This window comes from Cyprinodon tularosa, unplaced genomic scaffold (genome assembly GCF_016077235.1).
Source record: "Cyprinodon tularosa strain WSP-4 unplaced genomic scaffold, ASM1607723v1 ctg44, whole genome shotgun sequence".
Lineage (NCBI taxonomy): Eukaryota > Metazoa > Chordata > Actinopteri > Cyprinodontiformes > Cyprinodontidae > Cyprinodon > Cyprinodon tularosa.
This window is the reverse complement of record NW_024039163.1, coordinates 2,405,863-2,432,089: the sequence shown is the minus strand read 5'-3', so window position 1 is coordinate 2,432,089 and position 26,227 is coordinate 2,405,863. Positions and strand designations below refer to the sequence as shown.

At 42.9% G+C, this 26,227-nt stretch overlaps 1 protein-coding gene across 2 annotated transcripts; it reads right to left on the bottom strand.

Annotated features, from left to right (window-relative positions):
- kras (v-Ki-ras2 Kirsten rat sarcoma viral oncogene homolog) lies at positions 1-25,765 on the bottom strand. Of its 2 annotated transcripts, XM_038299961.1 has the most exons (6): positions 25,540-25,765; positions 21,519-21,636; positions 20,636-20,814; positions 19,574-19,733; positions 11,175-11,300; positions 1-2,011 (listed from the first exon to the last, which is right to left on the bottom strand). In XM_038299961.1, exons 2-5 carry the CDS (start codon positions 21,627-21,629, stop codon positions 11,181-11,183), a joined length of 570 nt encoding a protein of 189 aa, XP_038155889.1. In that variant the 5' UTR covers positions 21,630-21,636; positions 25,540-25,765; the 3' UTR covers positions 1-2,011; positions 11,175-11,180. The 2 variants fall into 2 exon arrangements, with proteins under 2 accessions (XP_038155889.1, XP_038155890.1); XM_038299962.1 differs by lacking the exon at positions 11,175-11,300.
- Between the last annotated feature and the right edge of the window lie 462 nt (positions 25,766-26,227).

Here is a 26,227-nt window from a genome sequence, read left to right as displayed (position 1 = left end):
TTTTGTTTACTTTGTTCTTTATTACACATTAAATAGGGGTGGTAAGATTCATGGCAAAAAAAAGAAGACATTTTTGAGATCAGATCACCACTCTACCCCACAAACAGCTACACTGTAAAGTGGTCATTCATTCCCCTCTGCAGACCTGCACCCAGACACACTCTCCAGTCAAACACAGAGCGGAGCAGAACTCCATTAAAGCAACATTCATTAAAGACACACCAAACGAAGCACAATTTACAAAACATGAAACCTTTCGGTATCACAACTATACAAAGTTTGTTAAAATACGATCCAGGTATAAATGATACATTTGAGAAATCAGCCGTTGGCACCCAATAAAAGAAGAACATCTTAAAACATTACAGTAAAACTAAAATATATCCTTATCAAGAGGATCTCATTACTAAAATTGCATCAACAGGTATTAACCTACTTCATGGAAAAAGAAGAAATAATATGGTTGGGTCAAAATTCATTAATCCCAAAAGTAAAATCCCAAATTTCTGTGACAATAGCATTTCATCCTTAAACTGTAATTTGTGCATTTCTTAGGTACAATGGATGACAAAACAAATGTCTAAACCTAGCACCTAAAGTCACAAAAAAAAAGGCAAATAAAAATGCTGTCCGTATATATGAAGAATGCGACATGGGCTGACCTGAGAGAAACTAGGATTCATTGTTTAGATTAAGTCGGACATTGCCATTTAAAAACCTATTTCACGGAAATTTGTGCCTCATTTAAAAAACATTCATTCCAATTATGCAGAGGCGTCCAATTTTAAACGCCTCTCCTAAAAACTGTTTTTAACTCTGGGAATACGAATGGAGCCAAATTCCTTTTACAGCTTTCAAAATAAGTTTCTACTATGCTAGGAAATGGACTTCAAACGGCAAAAACTTTTGCTTGGCGCATAAACAGTTTACAACTAGAATTAAAAAAAAAAATTTTATTTCTATTGTAAGGATCTTTTTAAACAAAACTTAAATTTCTTTGACGTAAGACAGACATTATTGGTCAAAAATCATAATGATCTCTTTAACTTTTTATTACAGAAATGACTTTATTTTGACAAAAGCAATTATTGAACACTTTTCATTAAAAACCTGAAAATTAGAGTCTGAGTTCCTCATTGCTGACTCCTAAAAGCATCAACCAGAGGCAGTTTGTAATCCCCGTATCACTATAGACACAATGCATGCAAGAGGGGGGGAGAAAAAAATATATATAAAACAATTTCTAATTTAGGCATGAAATCACTCCCCACAAAATACAAAGCAATGACAAATTTCAAATTAATTAATGGCTAACTAGGGTATTAAACACATGGAGAAAAAGAAAAAATTTATATTTTTCTATTTTTGTACTTAGGAGTCCGAGTGCATACTATCAGTGAAAATGAACTGATGGGGAAATTCCACAGTGGCTGGGACATTTAGACCTCACTAGGCTGAGAGCTGAGCCTTCATCTGCTTTTTCCACACAAACGGGAGGAGTTTTCATTCTTTGGCATCCCATAAAACCCAGGTGGTTGCATTTCAGCAAGAACAAGTGAATCAGAATAGATGTTTTGTTAAATGCTATTGGTAATACAGTCTCCTCCTGGTTGGGCAGACATGTCAAACATGTTTTTCTAGAATTAGAAAGAAAGAAAAAATTCTGGCTAATCTGGTTCTTGCAGGTCAGCATCTGGCACTACACTGAAAATGAAGCTTATCCATGTCCGAATAAAAGAATCAGCTTGGATTTAGTATTTATTAAGGAAGGCTCTAACAAATACAAAGGCTAATAATTTAGTGTACTGTACAAAATGTTATTACTTTGAACTGTTCAACATAGTTTTGTTTTTTTTAGTCTGTCTTGAAAAAAAAAAAGGGGGGGGGTGATTATTCACATGAGTATACACTTTGTCTTGGACTTCTTTTTCTTCTTTTTGCCCTCCTTGCTCATCTTCTCCTTATGCTTTCGGATTTCTCGGACTAATGTGTAAAAAGCATCATCGACCCCCTGAGGGAAAGAAAAAAAACAGGTCATTTTTTTTTTTTTTAGAACATTTAAAAAGCAGAGTAAGACACTCATACCAAACCACCTGGTTAAACCTCCACATTTTAGAAGACAACATTCATTCTTTGGAACAGATTAAACGTCCAACTGTCCAGTGGAAATTAAATGATTGTTGGTTTGCAGATTTTTTTTTAACCCTCACAAATAAACAGAAAATATGGTTTGCATTTTTTTTTTTTTTTTTTTTTTTTTTTTTTTTTAAATCAGCTCCCCTGCAGCTGTCAAATACGGCTATAGCCGTCTATTTCTTAGCAGGTTTGTACATTTAGAAATTTAAGTTTCATTTTCTTTGCAATATGGGTCAGTCACTAGTTAACTGCACATGTGGACTTTATTTCCTTGATACGATACACATTTTTTTCACATTAAAATTGAAAAGTATATAGTAAATACATCGTTTCAGGGGAATAAAAAAATCAGTTAAATCAATCAGGATATTTTTTGACCCGCAGCAGCATTATTGAGAACAGCAGCTTTGACCTGCACACGGTGGTCTATTCTACCAAAAAAAGTGTATCCATTCTGCCACACATAAATGTAGGCAAGATTGGTTGAGACTAGAGCTGAAACAATCGGATTAATCAGATAAATCATGATTAATCAGTTATTGAAATAATCGTTAACTGTTTTAGGCATCAATTAAATGTTAACTGGAGTATAGAGACTCTAAAACATGCCTTTAGCTGAGCGAACAACCCACTTAGAGCAGTAATTATATCAAAATTGCAAAATAATATATATTAATATCTTGGATTAAAGATTAAAATCCAGAACTGAAGTGAAAAGTTTTTATTTTCACCTGGTTTAAGTTTGTAAAACCTCTTCTTTATGGAATAATTGACAGGGGTAATCAATTTGCAAACTAATTGTTAGTTGCAGCCTCAGTTGAGACGTGACTGGACTTCCTAATTAAGCTGTAGATGCAGCTACACATGCTGCTGGTCTGCGGGGATAGTTGGCCAAATCTGAATGACATGATGAACAAGTGTTTAAATGGACACTGTTCGATTACTAATATTATTAATCCGATCCCCATCTTCCCTCATCTGCAAACCATTGTTTTTTTTTTTTCTCCTTTTGTTTAACAATTTTGTGAAGGTTTACCTTACACCAAATACATTGGGGTTTGGCAAAACATGACCACATGTGAAAAGATTCAGGCAGGGTGTGAAACTGGTGAGCCCTCTGGCTCAGGTTTCACTGCAGGATGGCCACCCAAATGGAATGAAAGCACTCAACAAGGAGGTCCAGTGCAAATGACGTGGTGTATATTTATTTACAGTGCTCTAACCAAAAAGTGCAGTAACAAAAAGACTTTCCAAAACATAAACAAAATCAACACGATGGTTGTTCAAAATAATAACTAATAATAAATCTAAGCACAGAGAGCAATACCTCTTTTGAACGCGACAGTCTCAGGCACCAACCTTTCTCCTAGCATCCAACCCACAAACTGAGGAAAAAGTAGGGTTTTTATACAAACAGACATAATTGGCAAATTGCATGCCTACTGGACTAAATCACTGACTGATTGGATGAGACCACTATGCAAGAAAAAAAAGGTACAGCTGAAACAATGCACTACTTCATTTTCACTGTTAAATTACATGCCTAAGCAATCTACATTAACCACATTACTGTATGCATACATTCAATAAAACACATTTCTCATTACATCAACATTACACCTAAAAATAGCATTTTAAATGCATCAAACACTCAGTTTCACCCCGTCAGGTAATCAAAGCCTCTGATTGGCTGAATGAGACATAAATTATTCCCCTACCCACAGTTCGTGTTTCCCAGGGGAGGAGAAGTTGTCGGACTAGGAAGTGTGTGTGCGCGTTTGTGTTTGTGTGTGCAATGTGTGGAAACTGGAGCGGTATGGGATTATGGAGCGATATCGGCGGGTACCTCACCGAACGCTGCGATGGCTGGTCACTCAGGTAAGTACTGAAAGTTTTTGGAGTGTTGGCGTGACAAAGAGCTCTCATATGCGGTTGCCGGCTCCGCGAGTGAAAGTCTCAGATTCGTGTGTGCGCGCTTGTGTATGGAGGTGTGTGCAGGTGTGTGTGACGTTAGCCAGCTACATTGTAGCGTGCTGTTCTGTGGCATTTGTGAAAAGGGAGGGCTGCCTTTTCACATTTCCCCCTTCCTCTGGAGGCTCGCCACTTGGGTGGCGAGACAGATAATCCGCCACTGCATTCTGCGTGCCCGCCCGATAGCGGACCTGGAAACTGTATGGCTGCAAGGCCAAAAACCAACGGGTGATGCGGGTATTTGTGTCTTTCATCTGCCCGAGCCACTTCAAGGCCCGGTGGTCAGTCTCTAAAACAAACTGTCGACCCAAGAGATAGTAACGAAAGGAGTCCAGGGCCCATTTCACAGCAAGGCACTCCAATTCAACAGCAGAGTACCTTGTCTCTCTTGGAAAAAGTTTGCGGCTTATGTAAGCCACAGGTCGCTGCTGATCTCCTTCACCTTGAAGGAGCACGGCCCCCAGACCAACACCGGAGGCGTCAGTCTGGACGGTCATCGGCTGCTTGAAGTCTGGACTCTGCAGTACTGGCCCGCTGCAGAGGGCCTCCTTCAGGTCGTTGAAGGCCGTTTCATGCTGGTCCTCCCACCTGACTCGGACTGAGCCAGACTTCCTGGTGAGATTGGTGAGAGGGGCTGCTCTGGTGGCAAAGTTGGGGACGAACCTCCGGTACCACCCTGCGAGCCCCAAGAAAGAGCGGACCCCCTTCTTGGTCTCTGGCCGCGGGCAGTCCGGGATTGCCTGGAGCTTGTCTTGTTGAGGCTTGATGACTCTGCGTCCAACAATGTGCCCCAGGTAGCGCACCTCTTGCTGAACAAAGGCACACTTGTTGGGCTGGATGGTCAACCCCGCTTGGTGAATGCGGTGCAACACCTCGGCCAGGTGCTGCACATGCTCCGCCCAACTGCTGCTGTAGATGATGATGTCATCAAGATAAGCACCCGCGAAGGCGCCGGTGCCGTCCAGCACCCGGTCCATCAGGCGCTGGAATGTTGCAGGCGCCCCCTGCAGGCCGAAGGGCATCACCGTGAATTGAAAGAGGCCCTGGGGTGTCCTGAAGGCGGTGTAGGGTCTTGCTTCTTTTGCCAGGGGCACCTGCCAGTACCCCTTGCTAAGGTCCAGCGTGGTAATGTACTGGGCGCCTCCCAGACGCTCGATGAGGTCTTCAAGTCGGGGCATGGGGTAGGCGTCGAAGTGTGACTGAGCGTTCACCTGGCGGAAGTCAATGCAGAAGCGCATTGTGCCGTCCTTCTTCGGCACAAGGACCACTGGGCTGCTCTAGGCACTCTCCGAACGCTCAATCACCCCCAGTCTCTGCATGACCTGAAGCTCCTCCCGGAGAGCAGGTAACAGGCGCTCTGGAACTCTGTACATCCGTTGTCTGGCGGGTGTAGAGTCTTTCAGACGGATGGGGTGCTCTGCCACCGGTGTGTACCCCGGCTGGTCACTGAGCAGGCCTTCAGGAACAATGGCCTGTATCTCTTGCTGCTGCTGACGGGTTAGATGGGACAAGTCCAATGTCCCAGCTGGCTGTTCGGTCGGGAAGAATTGCTCAGGGGTGTCCTCCTCTTCCTTCACGGCCTGCACCAACAGCTGTGGACTAGGTGGTGCCTCCCTTTCATTCCACTCTTTCAGGAGGTTGACGTGGAACGCTTGCCGCTTCTTCCTCCTCTCTGGCATCTCCAGCTCATAGGTGGTAGGCCCCAACTGTCTGCTGATGCTGTAAGGACCCTGCCACCTCGCCAGCAACTTATTCTCTTCAGTGGGCAGGAGAAGGAGGACTTTCTGGCCAGGCAGGCTGGAAGGTTCTCTGTCGTGCACTCCGGTCGTACCAGGTGGTCTGGGTCACCTGGGCACTCTGGAGGTTGTCTCGAACGAGGCTGGCCATCTCCTCCATCCTGTCCCTCATGGCAATGACGTAGGAGATCACGTTGGAGGTGGTGGCCTTGGGCGACTCCCAGGCATCCTTCAGCAGGTCAAGGGGTCCGCGCACATGTCTGCCGTACAGGAGTTCGAACGGCGAGAACCCCGTGGATGCTTGAGGTACCTCACGGTAGGCAAACATCAGGTACGGCAGCCAGCGGTCCCAATCTTTGCCGTTGGCAGACACAAATTTCCTCAGCATACCTTTCAGTGTCTGATTGTACCTCTCAACAAGTCCATCTGTCTGGGGATGGTAGGGAGTGGTCCTGATCGCACCAATACCCAACAACCCATAAACCTGCTTTAAGGTGTTTGAAAGGAAAGCTGTTCCCTGATCCGTCAGTATTTCCCGGGGAATTCCCACCCTTGAGAATAACTGTAATAGTGCAGGGGCAATGGCTCTAGCCGTAACCTTGCGTAAGGGAAACACTTCAGGATAACGTGTGGCGTAATCACAGATTACCAAAATGTACTGGTGGCCTGATTGTGTGCGCTCTAAAGGTCCTACAATGTCCATACCTATTCGGGTGAATGGGACATCTACACCTGGCAACGGCTGAAGTGGATATGGCCTGACTTTGTGTTTGCTGTAAAGCTGGCATGTGGGGCATGTTTTGCAGTGTTTTTGCACATCAGTATACAACCCGGGCCAGAAGAATCTGTCTGAAATCCTCTGCAAAGTTTTCACACTTCCCAAATGTGCCGACCAAGGAATGTCATGACCCAAACACAAAATCTTCTGTCTTAGACAGGTTGGTATTACTAGCTGCTCTGCACTGCCACCTTCAGGCTGATGATACAGCAAGCCATCACGCACAAAGTAAAATTCACCCAGCAATGTCTTTTCCTGGCCTGTGCCCACACCATCCACTTCAACAACTTGGTCAAACAGCTCCTTCAGTGAAACATCTTGGTTTTGCAATTCTTTCAGATCATCAGGAACTTGCCACATCTCCTTCCCTGCATCAGGAACTGCCGCTAGCTCTTCACCAGACATGACTTTGACTGTGCCAACTAGTTTGTCATGCCTACGCTGTCGGCGTGTCTTCCTGTCTCTCATTTTTACAGGGGAACCAAAATCTTCTCCACTGTATGGCATTTCACGTAACAACTCCTGCGCCTTTTTAGCCTGTGCCCTGGTTGCAACGCAACTCATTGGGAGAGAAGCCTGCACCAGGTCTGGCAGAATCCCCACATCCTGACCTAAGACCACAGGATAATTCAAGCCTTTAACAACCCCGGCTTCTAACCTGAACATCTGATCTTGCACTTTAACAGACACAAGTGCTATGGGGTATTCATGGACATCACCATTCACACACACTACTCGCAGTTTCTCGCCAGTCAAAGCTTCAGGCTGCTGAACCAGGTGAGGTTGCACCAAAGTGTGGGTGCTGCCTGTGTCCAGGAGAGCCCTTGCCGGTTTATCATTCACAATCACACCCATTACTGGCACACTGTCAGCATACACAGCATCAGTCATAGGTCTAGGCACAGAAACCATACTGCAAGTAGCACCCCTAACCTTCTTCAGAGGACAAACTCTAGCCCAGTGACCTGGCTTACCACAATAATGACATACAGCCTGTGTGTTAGCAGGTGTATTGTGTGTTGTGGATGTGTCAGTAGGTCTAGGCTGAGAGGGGTGTTGAGGCATGTAATGTCTAGTGCTTGGGCCCCTACTCTGTGTACCACTCCCCGGACCAGGACCAACTCCACTCCCATATCCCACAGACTTACCCTTCGGCGGTTGAGGTGCTCTGTTGGGGCCTTGGAATCTGAAGTCCTTCGGTCCGCGGCGGGCTGACAGGTAACCATCCACGAGCTCTGCGGCCTTCAGGCCTGTGCTGGGGTTGTGCTCTTTGACCCACACTCTTACCTCCGGGGAGAGTGAGCGCAAGAATTGTTCCAGAATGAGCACTTCACCGATTTCTTCCACAGTGTGCTCCGCTGGGCGAATCCATTTTTGGTACAAGTCCTTCAGCCGGTTGTAGAATTCTTTCGGCGTCTCACCAGATTGAATGTTCGGCTCCCTGAACCGTGTTCGGTAGCTTTCGGCGTTTATCTCATATTTGGCTAAGATGGCATTCTTCACCTTGAAGTAGTCCACGGCTTCATAAGGATCCATGGCGACGTATGCAGCCCGAGCTTTGCCAGACAGGTACGGTACAAGGAATGTAGCCCACTGGGCTAAGGGCCACCTGTAGGCTGTGGCTAGACGTTCAAAGGTGGTCATGTATTGCTCCACATCATCGCTGTCCTCTAGCTTCGGCACTGCTGCTCTGGTCCATGTTGCTGGCGCTGGTGCTGCTGGATCAGGAAACAGGATCGATGGGCCTGCCGCTGGCATCCATGGGGCTGGTGGTGGTGCTGGATACCCTGCTGCCGGTGCTGCTTGGAGGGTTGCTGCCACTGGATGTGCCGGTGCTGCTGCTACTGTCATGAGGGCTGCTGCCGCTGGATGTGCCGCCACTGCTGGGAGGGTCGCTGCCGCTGGATGCGCCGCTGCTGCTGGGAGGGTCGCTGCCGCTGGATGCGCCGCTGCTGCTGGGAGGGTCGCTGCCGCTGCTCCATCTGGCTGCTGCTGCCCTCCCCTGGAACTCCTGCGATGGTCCTCCAGCTCATCACGGACGTTACCCAGTTGAACTTGAATGTTGCGCCACCGCTGCTCTTGTTTCTCCCTCTCTTTCTCCTGCGTCCGCATGGACCGTTGCAGTAGGCTGTACAGGTCTGAAAGGTTGAGTGCTTCTTGCGGCCTGTCGTCGTCATCAGGTTGTGTTTGTTGCTCTCCTCCTATGGCTCCTTCGACCTCTTCCTCACCTGGACCCAGGGGGTTGGTCTTCTTCAACTTCCTGTAAGCCATCTCACTCTGCTTGCACTTCTTTCTTGTTGACTTTCGTGTCGGCGCCACGATCCCACTTCTGACACCAAATGTGAAACTGGTGAGCCCTCTGGCTCAGGTTTCACTGCAGGATGGCCACCCAAATGGAATGAAAGCACTCAACAAGGAGGTCCAGTGCAAATGACGTGGTGTATATTTATTTACAGTGCTCTAACCAAAAAGTGCAGTAACAAAAAGACTTTCCAAAACATAAACAAAATCAACACGATGGTTGTTCAAAATAATAACTAATAATAAATCTAAGCACAGAGAGCAATACCTCTTTTGAACACGACAGTCTCAGGCACCAACCTTTCTCCTAGCATCCAACCCACAAACTGAGGAAAAAGTAGGGTTTTTATACAAACAGACATAATTGGCAAATTGCATGCCTACTGGACTAAATCACTGATTGGATGAGACCACTATGCAAGAAAAAAAAGGTACAGCTGAAACAATGCACTACTTCATTTTCACTGTTAAATTACATGCCTAAGCAATCTACATTAACCACATTACTGTATGCATACATTCAATAAAACACATTTCTCATTACATCAACATTACACCTAAAAATAGCATTTTAAATGCATCAAACACTCAGTTTCACCCCGTCAGGTAATCAAAGCCTCTGATTGGCTGAATGAGACATAAATTATTCCCCTACCCACAGTTCGTGTTTCCCAGGGGAGGAGAAGTTGTCGGACCAGGAAGTGTGTGTGCGCGTTTGTGTTTGTGTGTGCAATGTGTGGAAACTGGAGCGGTATGGGATTATGGAGCGATATCGGCGGGTACCTCACCGAACGCTGCGATGGCTGGTCACTCAGGTAAGTACTGAAAGTTTTTGGAGTGTTGGCGTGACAAAGAGCTCTCATATGCGGTTGCCGGCTCCGCGAGTGAAAGTCTCAGATTCGTGTGTGCGCGCTTGTGTATGGAGGTGTGTGCAGGTGTGTGTGACGTTAGCCAGCTACATTGTAGCGTGCTGTTCTGTGGCATTTGTGAAAAGGGAGGGCTGCCTTTTCACACAGGGGATATAAATACTTCTACCAGGTTTGAAAAATGGGTTAAGTACAGATATAAAATCCATCATAAAGTAAAAGCCACCTCTGTTGCCCACAACAGCAAAGCAAACAGTAGTTGCAGTAACAGAAGTGCAATTCCCTCCTTTTGAACATCACAATAATTGCTGACTTAGAACATGACAGAACTGCTTTTCCTCTTCATATCAGCCTGTAAACATGGAAGCAGAAAAGAAAGAGTCTCAACAATACATAAGAGGTCTTGGCATCTTTCAAAGCAATTTACCTAATACCGGTAGTCCTCTTGAATTTAGCCTCTTAACGGTAGTTCCAATTGTAAACACCAGGTGTCATTATTACTTATACTCTAAATGTTTTTAAACCCCAGGATCAGTTCAGCTCTCTGCTTTTCGTCTCAGTCATGAAGGGAAAGTCTTTTGTTATTACAGCTAGTATCTGCTGATGCCACACACAGGAGATGGCGCTCTACATGTAGCCATCTAAAAAATAAATCAATAAAAACATTCTTAAAAAAACACTGATAAACAGCTGTATACCAGCTCAGGTTTTTGCAATAAAAAGCAGAACAATAACACACCTAAATCTGACAGTTTATTAAGACACGTTAAGCATTTCAACATAATTAGATCCCACTTTCACAGTTATATCCTTATTAAAAAGCACAAACTTCATTGCTCATCTCCCTCTCTGCCCATTTGGACACTTTCACACTGAATGTCTCGTGTTATGAAAGATTTTACCTCAGCAGGATTCTTCCTCCAATCTAAATGTCTTCATTTGTTATGATTATAGAAACGGGGATTTACTAAAGCCCCTTCAAAGGCTATTCTTTACTGTGATAATGTTGTAATGTGCTTAAATGAAGCAGAGAACTAATGTTAGCACTGTGGTTAATTTTTTCATAGTTTTTAAATGTTTAATAATAACAGCAGAAAATGTAAATGGACGAAATTTTCCCAACGCTGCCCAGTTAAAAGGATTAAGTTTTTCAGACTCAGAGAATGAATCCAGTGTGAAAATGACCTTGGATAATAATCCCTTTGGATGCAGACAGACACTAAAAGAAGAAGAAATCAGCCTCCTGTTAGAGTGCCACCACAGCCCTTGTAGAAAAACCAGCAGCTAAAGCTGTAAGAACACATGAAGCGTCACCGTTCACTGGCTCCTCCATGATTCCCCACAAACACAAACAGAGCTGGTGGATGCGCGGCCGTGTACACTTACCCCTTTTTACATCACAACACACTTTTTAAGCTTGACACACTTTGGAGTCTTTTCTTCCTTGCTGATCTTATTGAGCCGGTACAGCCTGATCTCCCGTACCAGAGTGTAAAAGGCATCTTCAACTCTCTGCAGTACAAGACACAACTTTCCTCAATGTAGAGGAAGGCAGTGGAACAACATCGTCTTATACACCACAGACAACATTATTTCTTTCTTTTTCATCTTAGATGTAGTGTGTTGCATTGTTTGCCATGCTAATCTTAGACTTAGACTTAGACTTAGACTTCTTTATTTGTCATTTTGTATGCACAGGGTGCATACAGAACGAAATTGCGTTACATACAGCTTATGAACGTTGCATTGATATTTCACAATGGCACGAGTTATAGAAAAATACAAAAAGTGCAGCAGTGGTCAAAGTGTGAACAGTGCAGAGGATAAGAGACAGTGTGCAAGTTGCAGTGGTTCAGTGCAAAATGGCATTTGTGCAAAAAATGCGTTATTGAAAAATACAATGAGATGAACAATTTAAAGGGCTAAAAGTTAAAAGTTCAGCAGCATTTGATGCCCGATAATGTGCAATAGGTGCAGAGTTCGGATTGTGGATCAAAGGTTCAACAGTCTGATGGCAGTGGGGAAGAAGCTGTTGCACAACCTGGTGGATCTGCAGCGGATGCTGCGGAACCTCTTTCCAGAGGGCAGCAGGGAGAACAGTCCATGGTGGGGGTGTGAGGGGTCTTTGATGATATTACGGGCTCGGGACACACAGCGCTGTGATGAAATGTCCTTAATGGAGGGAAGAGGAGCCCCAATGATTCCTTCCGCTGTCCTCACCACCCTCCTCACATTCTTCCAGTCAGAAGCTCTGCAGCCTCCACACCACAGAGAGAGACAGCTGGTCAGAACGCTCTCTATGGTGCTTCTGTAGAAGGTTGTGAGGATGGGCGGGGGCAGGCGGGCTCTCCTCATCCTCCGCAGAAAGTACAAGCGCTTCTGTGCCCTCTTCACTAGAGATGAAGTGTTTACAGTCCAGGTGAGGTTGTCCGTGATGTGCACCCCCAGGAACTTTGTGCTGCTGACCACCTCCACAGCTGAGCTGTTGATGAGCAGTGGAGCATGGTGGGGGCGGTTTTTCCTGAAGTCGACGATGATCTCCTTCGTCTTCTCCACGTTCAGGATCAGACTGTTTTCACTGCACCAGTCCACCAGCTGCTCCACCTCCTCTCTGTAGTCCCGGTCGTTGTCGTCCCTGATGAGGCCCACCACCGTGGTGTCGTCCGCAAACTTCACGATGTGATTGGTGGTGAACCTGGGGACGCAGTCATATGTCATCAGGGTGAACAGCAGGGGGCTCAGGACGCAGCCCTGAGGGGAGCCCGTGCTGAGGGTGATGACATCAGAGGTGTTCTGACCGACCCGGACTGACTGAGGTCTGTTGGTGAGGAAGTCCAGCAGCCAGTTTCGAAGGGGTGTGTTGAAGCCCAGATGTTCCAGCTTTCCCACCAGGTGCTGTGGGATGATGGTGTTAAACGCTGAACTGAAGTCCAGGAACAGCATCCGCACGTGGGTGTTCTTCTCCTCCAGGTGGGCCAGGCTCAGGTGAAGAGCAGAGGAGATGGCGTCCTCAGTGGAGCGGTTTCGCCGGTAGGCAAACTGGAACGGGTCGAGTGTTGGGGGGAGACTGGAGACGATGTGTTCCTTTACCAGCCTTTCAAAGCACTTCATCATGATGGGAGTCAGTGCGACGGGCCGGTAGTCGTTGTAGCAGGTGACTTGAGGTTTCTTTGGCACTGGGATGATGGAGGCAGACTTGAAGCATGCTGGCACTGTGGCTTGCTCCAGCGAGGTGTTAAAAATGTCCGTGAGGACACCAGCTAGCTGACCTGCACACTCCTTGAGCACCCGCCCAGGTATGTTGTCGGGACCTGGGGCCTTCCGCGGGTTGACCCTCCTCAGAGTCTTCCACACGTCGGCTGTGTCAAGGCAGAGAACCTCCTCTTCCTGATGTGGGACAGCCTTCACTGCTGGAGTGCGATTTAGTGCCTCAAACCTCCCAAAGAAGTTATTTAGTCCGTTTAGGAAGTCAGCATCAACTTCATCCACCGGGGCAGGGGGCGTGTTGTAGTCTGTGATCGCCCGTATGCCTTGCCACATGCTCCTGGTGTTGTTGGCGTCGTGGAACAGATGCTGGATTTTCTGGTTATGGTTCCGCTTTGCTAACCTGATGGCACGGTTCAGGGTGGCTCTAGCTGTCCTCAGTGCCTCCTTGTCACCAGACTTGAAGGCTGAGTTCCGTGCTTTTAGCGCGTGGCGGACCTCCTCAGTCATCCAGGGCCGTTGGTTGGCTCGGGTGGTGATGGTCTTTGTTGTGCTGACGTCCTCGATGCAGTGGTTGATGTAGGCTGAAACAGTCATGGCGTACTCATCAACATTGATCTTGTTGTCATATGTTGCTGCTGATTTGAACATGTCCCATTCAGAGCATTCAAAGCAGTCCTGGAGTGCATCCATGGCCCCCTCCGTCCAGACCCTCACCTGCTTCACTGTAGGTTTTGCTCTGATCAGCAGGGGTCTGTATGCAGGAATTAGCATCACAGAAAGGTGGTCTGAGGAGCCGATGTGGGGGCGGGGGGCTGCTCTGAATGCGTCTTTTATGTTTGTATAAACTAAGTCCAGAGTGTTCTCTCCACGAGTAGCAAAATCCACGTGTTGATAAAAATGAGGGAGAACAGTTTTCATATTCGCCTGATTAAAATCTCCAGCAATGATGAAAACGCCCTCTGTGTGTGTAGATTGCAGCTCAGAGACAGTCCGATAGAGAACACTCATGGCCTCCTTTGTATCAGCGCTGGGGGGGACATACACCGCTGTGATGGTAACAACAGTGAACTCTCTGGGCAGGTAAAAGGGTCTGCAGCTAACAGTCAGAAGCTCTATGTCCGGAGAGCAAAAACTTGAGACTATTCTAGCATTTTTACACCAGTTGTTATTGATGTAAACACAGAGTCCGCCTCCTCGGCTCTTACCGCTGAGTTCTTTGTTTCTGTCGGCGCGGAAAGTAGCTAGCCCCTCCAGGCTAATGGCGTTGTCCGGGGTTGATGATGTGAGCCACGTCTCTGTCAGAATGAGAGCGCAACAGTCCCTAAACTCCCTCTTTGCTGAGAGCTCGAGTTGAAGATGGTCAGTTTTGTTATCCAGTGAACGTACGTTGGAGAGCAGGATGGATGGAAGCGATGGTCTGTGGGGGTTAGCCTTTAGCTTGGCTGCTAAACCTCCGCGACAGCCGCGTTTCCTCGGCCGGCTGCACCGCTTTCGCTTGGCTCTCCTCCAGCGTGAGCCGCTCGACGGGTCCGCTGCATCGCAGGCCTCCGGGGCTTGATCCCGGAGCACTCCGGAGTCACGTAAACAGTCGAGCGTAGTGGTGGTTACAAGTCCAAATACACTGCATGATCGTAACTCCAGCAGGCGCTGGCGGTCCAGTGATGATCTGCTAGGTAGATAAGCAGTTTGCAGCGGGTTTGGCGGTATATTTTTATGAAAATCTCCGCAAGTTGGTCGGAGCTGTATGCCAGCCGCTGCCGCCAGGGGCGCCGCCATTTTTATTCTTTGATTATGAATTATTCTCCTCCTGCAGGCTTTAAAAGCAGGGATTATTTAAAATATGAGCACAGAAATAAAAATCAGTATTTTATTCAGAATGTTGATAGTTTGATTACAATCAAATAACCATATTGCTTTAAATTTTATAAAGGCTTCTTCAAAGAAGAGATGCACTGATTGCAGATTTCTAGGCTTCATCTGATTTTTTAAATGTGAGCTTAAAAAGACTTTTTCCCCCTGCAATGTTAACTACAGGCACAACAATAAATCTCATTATAAGGGTACAGACTCGAACACTTGTTGGCTAATATATCAATATGTTCCCAGAGTTGGGAGTTTTTTTCCCCTAACCTACAATATGTCCACTTTTAGAGACTTACAGCAGCAGATGCTAACAGATGCTAACACCAGACTGAAATGACATTGCCCAAAATGCTAAATGTCAATGTGTGAGTGATGGGAGGATCAAATAAATCACCATCATATGACTTTCTAATACTGAGCAGCCCTATTATAAATACAAATATGTACACAACATATGAATTTCTCACATAAAAGTTTTAAAGAAATCTCCGAGATGTTCCGCTAATGTTAGTAGGTCTGTATGTACAAATCGTAATATATTAAAGGAACATCCCGATCAAAATCCAGATTATAGCTCCTTGATTTTGTCTGCAATACTTTCAATATGGTTAAAAACATCCAATTACATGCAATGCTAGCCTGCTGAAACGTTCAGTCACTTTAGGGCTTTTCAGATGATAATCTGCTGATGATCTCGACGCAACTAATAAACTCATTTGGATACAATTTTGAGGAAAATTTAGCAAATCGTTTATAGTTGGAAAGAGAACTGCACACACTAATGGACAGTTTTCTTCCAGGGCTGTGGCCTTTATTCAGAGCTGGTACTATATCTGACTATTTTTTAAAAGACGCATAAGTGTTCTTCACATAAGAAAATTCTTCGGCTTCAAAACTAAATCAGTTTATGGAAAGGACCAAATAAGATCATTCGGGAAAACTTAATTACTAAAATAATTGTAAACTAATTCAGTATTCAAATAATAGTTAAGTGAAAAATAAAGACTAAAACTTGCCATTTGCTGAAAAATAATAAAAACTTACTTGGCACAGGCTTTCAGAGCAGACATACTAATTAAATCTGTGTAAATAAAGGCTTAAAAAAACTATTATAAGAATTTGGTAATACTTTAAGGTTGTCTGAGGTTCTTTTAATTAGAAAATAATCTAGAAATCTTAAATCAAGAATTGCAAAAATATGCAAATGACACTTGTCTTTAGTATCCATACCATGCCAAATAAAACTTGTATCTGGATACAGTGTTTAAATATACTTTTCTGTAGCAGCCCCAATTAAGACAATTTGTTCACCTCTATTAATGATATAACAAAAAAATAATAATTGTATTTCATACCAAAAAGAAGTCTATTTTACTATTTGTCCATCAAGCTGAAACAAGCCTTTTTGTAGATCTGCTGAGGAATCAGTGCATCCCTAATTCGTAGCTCTGACAAGTGGACTATGGAGTTAATTAGATCAGGGATGATCAATGGACTGACATGTATCGATCACTAAGTCTATCCAAAACAATTATAAAAGAGAAATTAAAAAAAGAGAAGAAAACATCTTCCAAGCCTGTAGTAGGAGAAATAATTCCAGCGCCAAACCAGAACTGGTACTTTTTAGATACATTTTGAACTGAAGATGCTGTTTAAACAACAATTAGTGTTAGGGCTTTTATTAAAGTGTTGTTAAACCAGCTTTTATCATTTTAAAAGCGGTTATCTAGCGTTTGTTTTAAGGGATTCATTATCTTTATTAAAACCTTTTTAGGTCAATTACTTGAACTCAGAGCCAAATTAAAGTTTACTTTTAACCCTATAACTAACCTACTCACCTTACCTTTATCCAATTAATACTATAATGAGAGTAAAATTAAATGAGAATCCCTAATACTGATGTAAAATTATGGTTTTGATTTATTCCCTGTAGCCTTCACCGATTTGTGAAAAAGGGACAAAATTCTCTCGAAATAAAAAAAAAAAAGTGTAATCAACCAAAACTTTCGCGACCCCCATGCAGTACCTCTGGGGACCCCCTAGGGGTCGCTGACCCCCTGTTGAAGACCTCTGATTTAGTCTGAAGTTTTAATGTTTAAGCCCTAAATCATGTAAGGATGCATCTTTGAGGTGCAGCTTTGAGCCAATTACAGAATTAATTCATTGAACCAATTAGAGCAAGCCCTGGCATCAGTCCTAGTCTTGCACTGGAATCCTAAGGTGAAAACCCCTTTGACTCATGGGAATGAGTGAAGGTTAGATTATTTAATGTATTGTGCAAAACATTACATTATCTTTCCCAGAAGAATCAAATGAAATTATTGATAATTTCTTCAGGAAATAGACAGTAGCCCATCAGAACCAACACCGTGTGGACAGAAATAACCAACACAAAGGTAGAATTAGACGACCAAAGCTCAAAGAAATTATTCCTGCAACATCAATTCCCCCCCACCGCGTGAGCCGTGATTCAGCCCAGGTCAGGGACCAGGAAAAATACAGGTGCTGGTCATAAAATTAGAATATCATGAAAAAGTAGATTGATTTCAGTAATTCCATTTAAAAAGTGAAACTTGTATATTATCTTCATACATTACATACAAACTCATATATTTCAGATGTTTATTTTGTTTAATTTTGATGATTACAAATGACAACAAATGAAAATCTCAAATTCATCATATCAGAAAATTAGAATATTGTGAAAAGGTTCAAAATTGATGGCCCCTGGTGCCACACTCTAATCAGCTAATTAACTCAAACCACCTGCAAAAGCCTTTAAATGGTCTTTCAGTCTAGTTCTATAGGCTACACAATCATGGGGAAGACTGCTGACTTGACAGTTGTCCAAAAGACGACCATCGACACCTTGCACAAGGAGGGCAAGACACAAAAGGTCATCGCTAAAGAGGCTGGCTGTTCACAGAGCTCAGTGTCCAAGCACATTAATAGAGAGGCGAAGGGAAGGAAAAGATGTGGTCGAAAAAAGTGTACAAGCAAGAGAGATAACCGCACCCTGGAGAGGATTGTGAAACAAAACCCCTTCAAAAATGTGGGGGAGATTCACAAAGAGTGGACTGCAGCTGGAGTGAGTGCTTCAAGAACCACCACACACAGACGTATGAAAGACATGGGTTTCTGCTGTCGCATTCCTTGTGTCAAGCCACTCTTGAACCACAGACAGCGTCAGAAGCGTCTTGCCTGGGCTAAAGAGAAACAGGACTGGACTGCTGGTGAGTGGTCCAAAGTCATGTTCTCTGATGAAAGTAAATTTTGCATTTCCTTTGGAAATCAAGGTCCCAGAGTCTGGAGGAAAAGAAGAGAGGCACTTCATCCACGTTGCTTGAAGTCCAGTGTAAAGTTTCCACAGTCAGTGATGGTTTGGGGTGCCATGTCATCTGCTGGTGTTGGTCCATTGTGTTTTCTGAGGTCCAGGGTCAACGCAGCCACATACCAGGAAGTTTTAGAGCACTTCATGCTTCCTGCAGCTGACCAACTTTTTGGAGATGCAGATTTCATTTTCCAACAGGACTTGGCACCTGCACACAGTGCCAAAGCTACCAGTACCTGGTTGAAGGACCATGGTATCCCTGTTCTTAATTGGCCAGCAAACTCTCCTGACCTTAACCCCATAGAAAATCTATGGAGTATTGTGAAGAAGAAGATGCAATACACCAGACCCAACAATTCAGAAGAGCTAAAAGCCACTATTAGAGCAACCTGGGCTAGCATAACACCTGAGCAGTGCCACAGACTGATCGACTCCATGCCACGCCGCATTGCTGCAGTAATACAGGCCAAAGGAGGCCCAACTAAATACTGAGTGCTGTACATGCTCATACTTTTCATGTTCATACTTTTCAGTTGGCCAACATTTCTATAAATCCTTTGTTTTTATTGGTCTTCAGTAATATTCTAATTTTCTGATATGATGAATTTGAGATTTTCATTTGTTGTCATTTGTAATCATCAAAATTAAACAAAATAAACATCTGAAATATATGAGTTTGTATGTAATGTATGAATATAGTATACAAGTTTCACTTTTTAAATGGAATTACTGAAATCAATCTACTTTTTCATGATATTCTAATTTTATGACCAGCACCTGTACAATTGGAGATCACTCCATCAGCCAACCAGTGTCCTAAGGCCATGCTCACACACGCACACCCACACCTGGACAGCAAATCTTCCAGCACCAAGTCACAGTGACCAGTAAGCAGAATCGTTAACCCTCCAAGTAATTACAGACAGTTTGTCCTTTCATGCAGACAACTTGACACAAATTAACTGATTCGCTGATTATTTATCACCAAGGGTGCTTTGCAGGTGGTCGTAATGACGATATAATTTCCCATTTCCATGAGCAACTGGCATGCAATGATCACATTATCACCCATAAATAAAAAAATCCAATTAACCAAAAAAAAAAAGGGACCTAATGAGGCTCAAAACATTAGCCGGTAAATTTCCCAGTGACATAATTATAAAAAGATCATTAAAAAGAGAGAGGGTAAATGGCACAAGTCAACACCACCACATGATACAGTCAAATTTCGTAGCCAAAATTAAAGGGAAATTTTCTTTTTTTTTGCCCCATTTGATAAAATTAGATTGTTCTAATTTCTTGACTTTTTTTTCTTCTAAGAATTAGAATCAAAGCTAATTTGAGCGTGAGAGGAATCCAATAGCAGCCCCAGGTGAACACATACCTGTCTCGTTTTGGCTGAGGTCTCAATAAAGGGGATGCCGAAGCTGCGTGCTAAATCCTGAGCCGACTTTGTATCCACCGTTCGGGATGGGAGGTCACACTTGTTTCCCACCAACACCATTGGGACATCCTCAGAGTCCTTCACCCGTTTGATTTGTTCTCTAGACAAACAAAAAAAAAAAAAAAAACAACAAAAAAAAGTGAGCAATGCTTACATTTAAGACTGCATTGTAATCCTACTCTGATATTTTGCACCTCTGATTTTTCAAGATAAAGAAGAGATTGAACTCATTATCATTGGATTATACAATTATATTCGAAGTAATCTAGATCTTAAAAAAAAATAATAATAAAAAAAAACAATGAACTGCAACCAAGTATATAGATGTTAGATGTTTGAGCTCTGCGTTTTTTGCAGTGTAGTCTTGTACCTCTGACTGTGACTGGCCCAAAGTGCTCTCTTCGTCCTGTGACGTGGGAGCTGGCTCGTAACTCGTCTGCCTGGCTGTGTGTTCCCTGGACAGGGCCGCCTTTCACATCTCTGCTTCTTTTTCTGTCTGCTTCTATTTCCTTAAACCCCACTTGGCCTCAGCAGATGGCCGCTCACACCTAGTCTGGTTCTGCTGGAGGTTTCTTGCTGTTAAAAGAAAGTTTTCCTCTCCACTGTCGCTACAAGAATGCTTGCTGTGAGGGATTGCCTAAGAGTCAATGAGTCGATGCAATTAACTGGTTTTCCTTAGATAGAAAACTTTGAATAAATTTCACAGTATGACCTGTTTAAATTGTAAAGTGCCTTGAGATGATGTGTTGTGAATTGTCGGTATATAAAAAAACTGAATTGAATTATATATGACTTGTGGTTCTATACATTTCTATTTTTTTTGTAAAGGAACCTGAGAACCATAATAGAACAATTTTAGATATTGGACTAATGTTTTTTGCCAGGTTTAAGCAAGTAAAGTGTATTTGTATAGCACATACTTGCACATAGTGCTATATAAATATGTACAATGGTTTCCTCAATCTGCAATCTTCAGTCTTTCTTATATCTGTCCTAACTCACCTATAGTGGTGAATGTCTTCATAGGACTTGGTGTTGTTGATGGCAAAGACACAGAGGAATCCCTCCCCTGTCCTCATGTACTGATCCCTCATGGCGCTGTACTCCTCTTGACCTGCAGTGTCCAGGATGTCCAGCAGACACGTCTCTCCATCAATAACCACCTGCTTTCTGTAGGAATCCTGAAGGATGAAGATGTAATAAAAAGAACAAATGATCAAAAATCTAAAATCAAGACACAGAGACGTCTTTGCCACATTAGGGAATGTTTCACTTTACAATCATAAAGTTTTCATGGTTGAATAAACAAAGCCAGTTGCTGGAAAAGTTGATCAGGTCTTCTAATCAACTCTGAACTATTCTTCTACAGACAAAAAGTTAATTAGCACCGATCTCCAGCTGTACGAGTGTGCTGTATTTTCTGGAAAGAGGTCAAATTACAACAACGTTCCAGTCAGCGTCACAATAGTATTGTTGTTCGTCGCCAATGGCCGTACTCAGCCAGAAATAATTACCTTCTGCTCCCATGTGAAGCAATACTCTCAGATGCTATCTTGTATCTAAGTAATGTATAGGCGTGCTCAAACCTGCCACTGCACATCAATAATTGATTGAAAGCGTGATTAGAGTGTTCGCACAGAAAAGGTTGGCACTCGGGAAACTGGGCAGAGTGCCAGACATAAAAAGTCATTATAAACCTGTTTAGTGTCCTTTCAAAGCTTTAAACCAGTTTAGCATGTTCTTAATTCCTGTTTTTTTGTTGTTTTTTTTTGCTTTAGCTTTTCCCCGTTTTTTTCCCTGATATGCAAACATACTGGGAACTTGGCAAAATTTTCTTTTACAAAAACACATCCAGAAATAACTTAGTTTTTTTTTTTTACTTTACCTCAATAGTCGGGTCATATTCATCCACAAAATGATTCTGAATGAGCTGGATGGTAAGCGCGCTCTTGCCAACGCCTCCAGCTCCCACCACAACCAGCTTATATTCAGTCATGATTTACCTGGGAAGAAGAGAAAAAAAAATTTAATTCATCCAATTTACACAGAAACAAAAAGGACGACACTTACATAAAAATATGGAATAATATATTCCACTTTACACGGGTTTTTTAACGCCCATTTTAGTATTTAACAAGAAGCATTGAAATAGAAAAATACATTTATAAAAATCAACTTCTATAAAATCAACCTCTATAAATTACACAATACTGGTTATTCAGAATGAGATTTTGCAGATTCAGTAAATTTAGGAACATGTTAATGGGGCTCAAACTATTTAATCATTCCATACTTTCCCTCACTCAATTCTCAAGATATATTTTTTAATTTGAAACAATATGTAAATGCGTTTTTCAGAAATCCTGACCAAAGAAATGCTAAATCGGGCTTCAGTTCAGATATAAAATTCCATTTCCCCTTTTTTAGGCTTTAGCAGAAACGTCTAATAGTTGAATAAACTAAAAGGAGGGGTATCGACAATTGCAGGTTTTTAGTGAAAACCACAGACTGTGATCAGCAATTTCTCTATTGAACACAGACACAAAAGAATAGGAAATGTAAAAGGTTAAGAAACTTGGGTTCAGTTTAGAGATTTAAAAAACCTATAAGGATATGGGGGGCTAAAATTTGGTTCAAAGGTTACTCTGAGTTTTAAATATTTTTTTTTGTAATATAAATAAAAAACAAGAATTAAGAAACAGACTCATGTAGTATCAAACCACAGAAAATAAAGACCTAGAGTTTAAGATCTAGGATTCAAAAATCTTAAAAAAAAAAAAAATCTTTAATCAAACAATAAATTTCTATATTTCCCATTTTGCTTATTCAAACTGAATGTGGAAGGCCAAACAAATAGACTTCAGATTAGAAACCGGGAAGTCATCTAAAATACAATTAACATATTGTTTGCACATGTATTCAAATCTTTCTCCAGCTCCTGATTCAGTCCCGTTTCTAAAATTGCAAAGAACCAATAGCAGGAACTAACCCCAGGCTGAAATCAATGACATTACATTAAAGCTCTAAAATTGACAAGTGACTGTGAAACTCTCTATTGTCTGCCTGCTTTGTGGAGCATCCGTCAATAGAGGCGCTTGGCCTTTACAGAAGATACAGTGTAAACTGTAGAAAGTCTACAGCCTGCAGCCAGGGTTGAACTCTCTACTCAATATTAAAGCTACAATTAAAACAGGAAAATATCAGAAACAATAAAGTTTGACAGGTGTTGCGGTATGCACTTTTATCTCCCCAAAACTATCAGCAGCATATCAGACATACCGTAAATACTTATGTCTAATGATATGAGGTACAAGCTTATCTCTAACAGATCAGACAGGATGGTTGGAATGCAAGAAAACACTGCAGCCGAGGATACAAATCTGCCCTATGCTTTCATGAAAATTTTGATTATTTTTTTAAATCTTTGCACTTAATGAAAGTAGATAGTAAGAGAGACAGATGGCAGAGGCATCGATTCAACAAGCAGAGATGTAAAAGGCCAAATATTTTAATATGTCTTTCATTTTATTGTTTGCTTTAGACTTTGTTAGGTGCAAAAAGTTCTTGTCCTCACGGACCGTTTCGCAATATTCAAGTTACTTTATTAAAGGTATAGTGGAGGATGTTCTTTTTCCAGGTGGATCATCAAAATAAGTGGTCCTCCTAATTGTTAATTATTCTGTTGATATGTTTACGCAAGGCCGCCCAACGTGCTCCGCTCCATTTTCACTTACCGCTGGAGAGTCTGATATACTTGAAAAATTGCAAATCTTCTTTTGGAAAGAAAGCTTGTACGAGCGATGCAAACGGCAACAGAGCACGCACGGGGAAAAATGGTTTAATAGGCGTTCTCTCACTGGAGCGATTACAGGGTGGTGCGTGTGCACTGGAGAGGGCGGGTGTTTTTACAAAGTTCACCAAAATCCTCCACTATACCTTTAACTTGTCTTAAAGGCATAGCTTTTATCAACTGGGGAGCACATGCTGACAAACATGCCTGAATATCAACCCGGCACAATTTGCACAACTATTCAGTCTGTGTCCAACCGTCCGCCCAAACTCCTCCATCACTATATAGAGTGGGGAGTATATAGTGAACTCAGTTATCTGACCGTTCGGACAGATGGCCACTACTTTTTTTATCCACTTGACATTCGGAAACTTATAAAATGCTGCAACCACTACATATAGCTCTATATAGGGGATAGGGATGATGTTCCGACACAGCCACAGTCTCTAAGAGAAATTTTGTGGCATTGACTTCTTTCTTTTACCACCAATGGCCGAAAAACCTGTTTAAACCCGGGAACAATTGGTTTTTAGTGGCAACAGTGGAACAGTGGAACAGCTCACTGACACGTGTCTAACCGGGTCAAATGAGTCAAAGTGACCCAAGTTAAAATCGCCTAGGCTGATCGGCATGCCGTTGGAACACCAGACCTGGGTCGACACGCTCAATTACATGATACCATCGCGCATAACGGACAGATGTCAACACGCCGCTTGTTAGGTCAGTTGCTTCTGACGTAACAAGCCGAAACAGCTCAGTTTACAATCGATAAACATGGCGCGGCTCTGGTGAGAGAGATTCGGAGACAAAATTGGGAAACAAAACAGCACACCTACTAAGCCCTGGCTTCATTCCATGTTGCTCTCCATTGTTTACTTTCCTGATTTCTGTCGCACTGGTGACATCAATGCTAACACTGCGTGATGGTGTCGCCAGACAGCGAGGCGTTAGACCCAGCTTCTTTTAGCCAGTGGGAAGCGAGCTTAATGCCGAATATTAGCGGGTCGATCCATGATTGAAAAACATGCATTAAACCGCTATTTTTGGTGGAAAAGAGGCTTTTATAAAGAATGGGGAAAGGGAGAAGTGAGGTATGCTGTAATGCTGTCTGAAGTCGTTTTGTATAGCAGGGTAACTCTGCCACCCTCCTCAAGGAAGCTTAGTGCTGGGGAAAGCAATGTATACCCCTCAGGCCATGACAGTGGGGGTCATTCCACTAGTTGGAAGTCAACATATAATCATAAAAGTTGTGAAATATATTTTTTGAAGGTTGAAAGGTACATTATAATATAATACAATATATATAAATTGAGATTAATTTGATAGTGTTTACATCATTATTGTGATGATGATGGATTATAAGAGATACTATAACAGCTTTTTCAGAAGCATTAAGAATAATCGTAATTTTCCCATTTTAACTTTTGCAACTATATCATGTTATCATATGATTATTATTTTTATTTGTGCTTTAGAATTTTTGGTGCAGACCTATATGCCTGTATGAAGCAGATAGCAGATACTGGAAAAAATACCCACACAATCTGATCAGAGGGCTTATTGATTAGCAGCCAAATAAACATTTTCTTTTTCTAAACGAGCCGTTTGAACATGTTCGAACTGGACTGAAAGTTCAGTAAAAGCTCGGTGTGCTGCCCGGAGAGAAAAACATGTGTCTAGGGTTTAAAGTCGAAAGTAAATTCATTTAAATCCTGCGATCAGTCTGTCTGCTAGCTAGCCTAGCCACCGAGTTAGCTTACAACCCTAAAAGTAAGCTAAACCCGGTTTTTGCCATTTATTCCTTTACGTTTAAGGATAAAAATGCCTTTATAGGCTATTCTCTGATAAATGTTCCGGGATAAAGTCCTATCATTCATTCAAAGCGGAAAGGAAGCCGCCATTGAGGGGCTAGCTAGGTCTGCAATGCAGGGCCAAGCGGTAGGTTAACAATTGGGCGTAGTTTGGACTAAAATTAAAATGGTTTTACTACAACGTTGCAGCTCACCGTTTTCGTGACATGTGCACCAGTCTGTGTTTATTAGTAAAAAGAAAAAAAAAGAAAGAAGTAGTAAAAAGTAAAATGCCTCCACTTGAAAGTATCTTCTCCGTTTGTTACCTTTAACGATAGGAGTTCCGCGTCTGAAGCAGCGACCAAAGAAGTCAAGCAGATAATCCTCCCGTTTTACTCGATCTCTGCATTTCCTACTTCTGCTTCTTACCAAAATGCCCGCATTCCAGTCGGTTCGGTGTCGTTTCGGAAGTAAATGGGAGCATACAGACGGGAAAAAATAAAGCAATCAGGGAAGAAAAAAAAAAAAAAGAAAGAGTGGAGGCCATCTAATCCAGCGTCTCTTCGGTTCGGCCTAGCTGCTACTGCTGCTGCTCAGGGCCGCCTGCGTTATGAGAATATGGGCGGATACCAAGCAGGGCGGACTTTACCCAGAAATCATAGCAGGGTGATTTTTAACCGGTCTGTGGCAAATCGGTCACCCCTATCAGTAGGAATATATTACCCACAATGCCCTTTGCTTTGTCACCTCTATACACTTGATTTACTATTGTATCTTAACTGACTTTAAATAGCCGTTTATTCGGATAGTTAATACCAAATATTACAACTGAACTTATATGTCATGGAATCAAAACAAACGCAGTTTTCCACTATTAATTTTGATGCCTACATAAAGTAATGTGGCTATACAGGACAGTCTGTTTTAGTTTCATGCCCTCCAGCATTCCAACTGACACTACAGCTGCCTGCTGCAGAGTCAACAAAGCATAGGGGGCGACTTCAGTATATATAG

Bases quoted from the DNA above. Each gene is read 5' to 3' on its own strand.
- kras (XM_038299961.1), bottom strand. From the start codon at position 21,629: ATGACTGAATATAAGCTGGTTGTGGTGGGAGCTGGAGGCGTTGGCAAG. The intron at 20,815-21,518 runs GTAAAGTAAAAA...TTCATCCTTCAG, and splicing joins AATATGACCCGACTATTGAG to GATTCCTACAGAAAGCAGGT. The intron at 11,301-19,573 runs GTATGTGTTCAC...CTTGTACTGCAG, and splicing joins CCTCAGCCAAAACGAGACAG to AGAGTTGAAGATGCCTTTTA.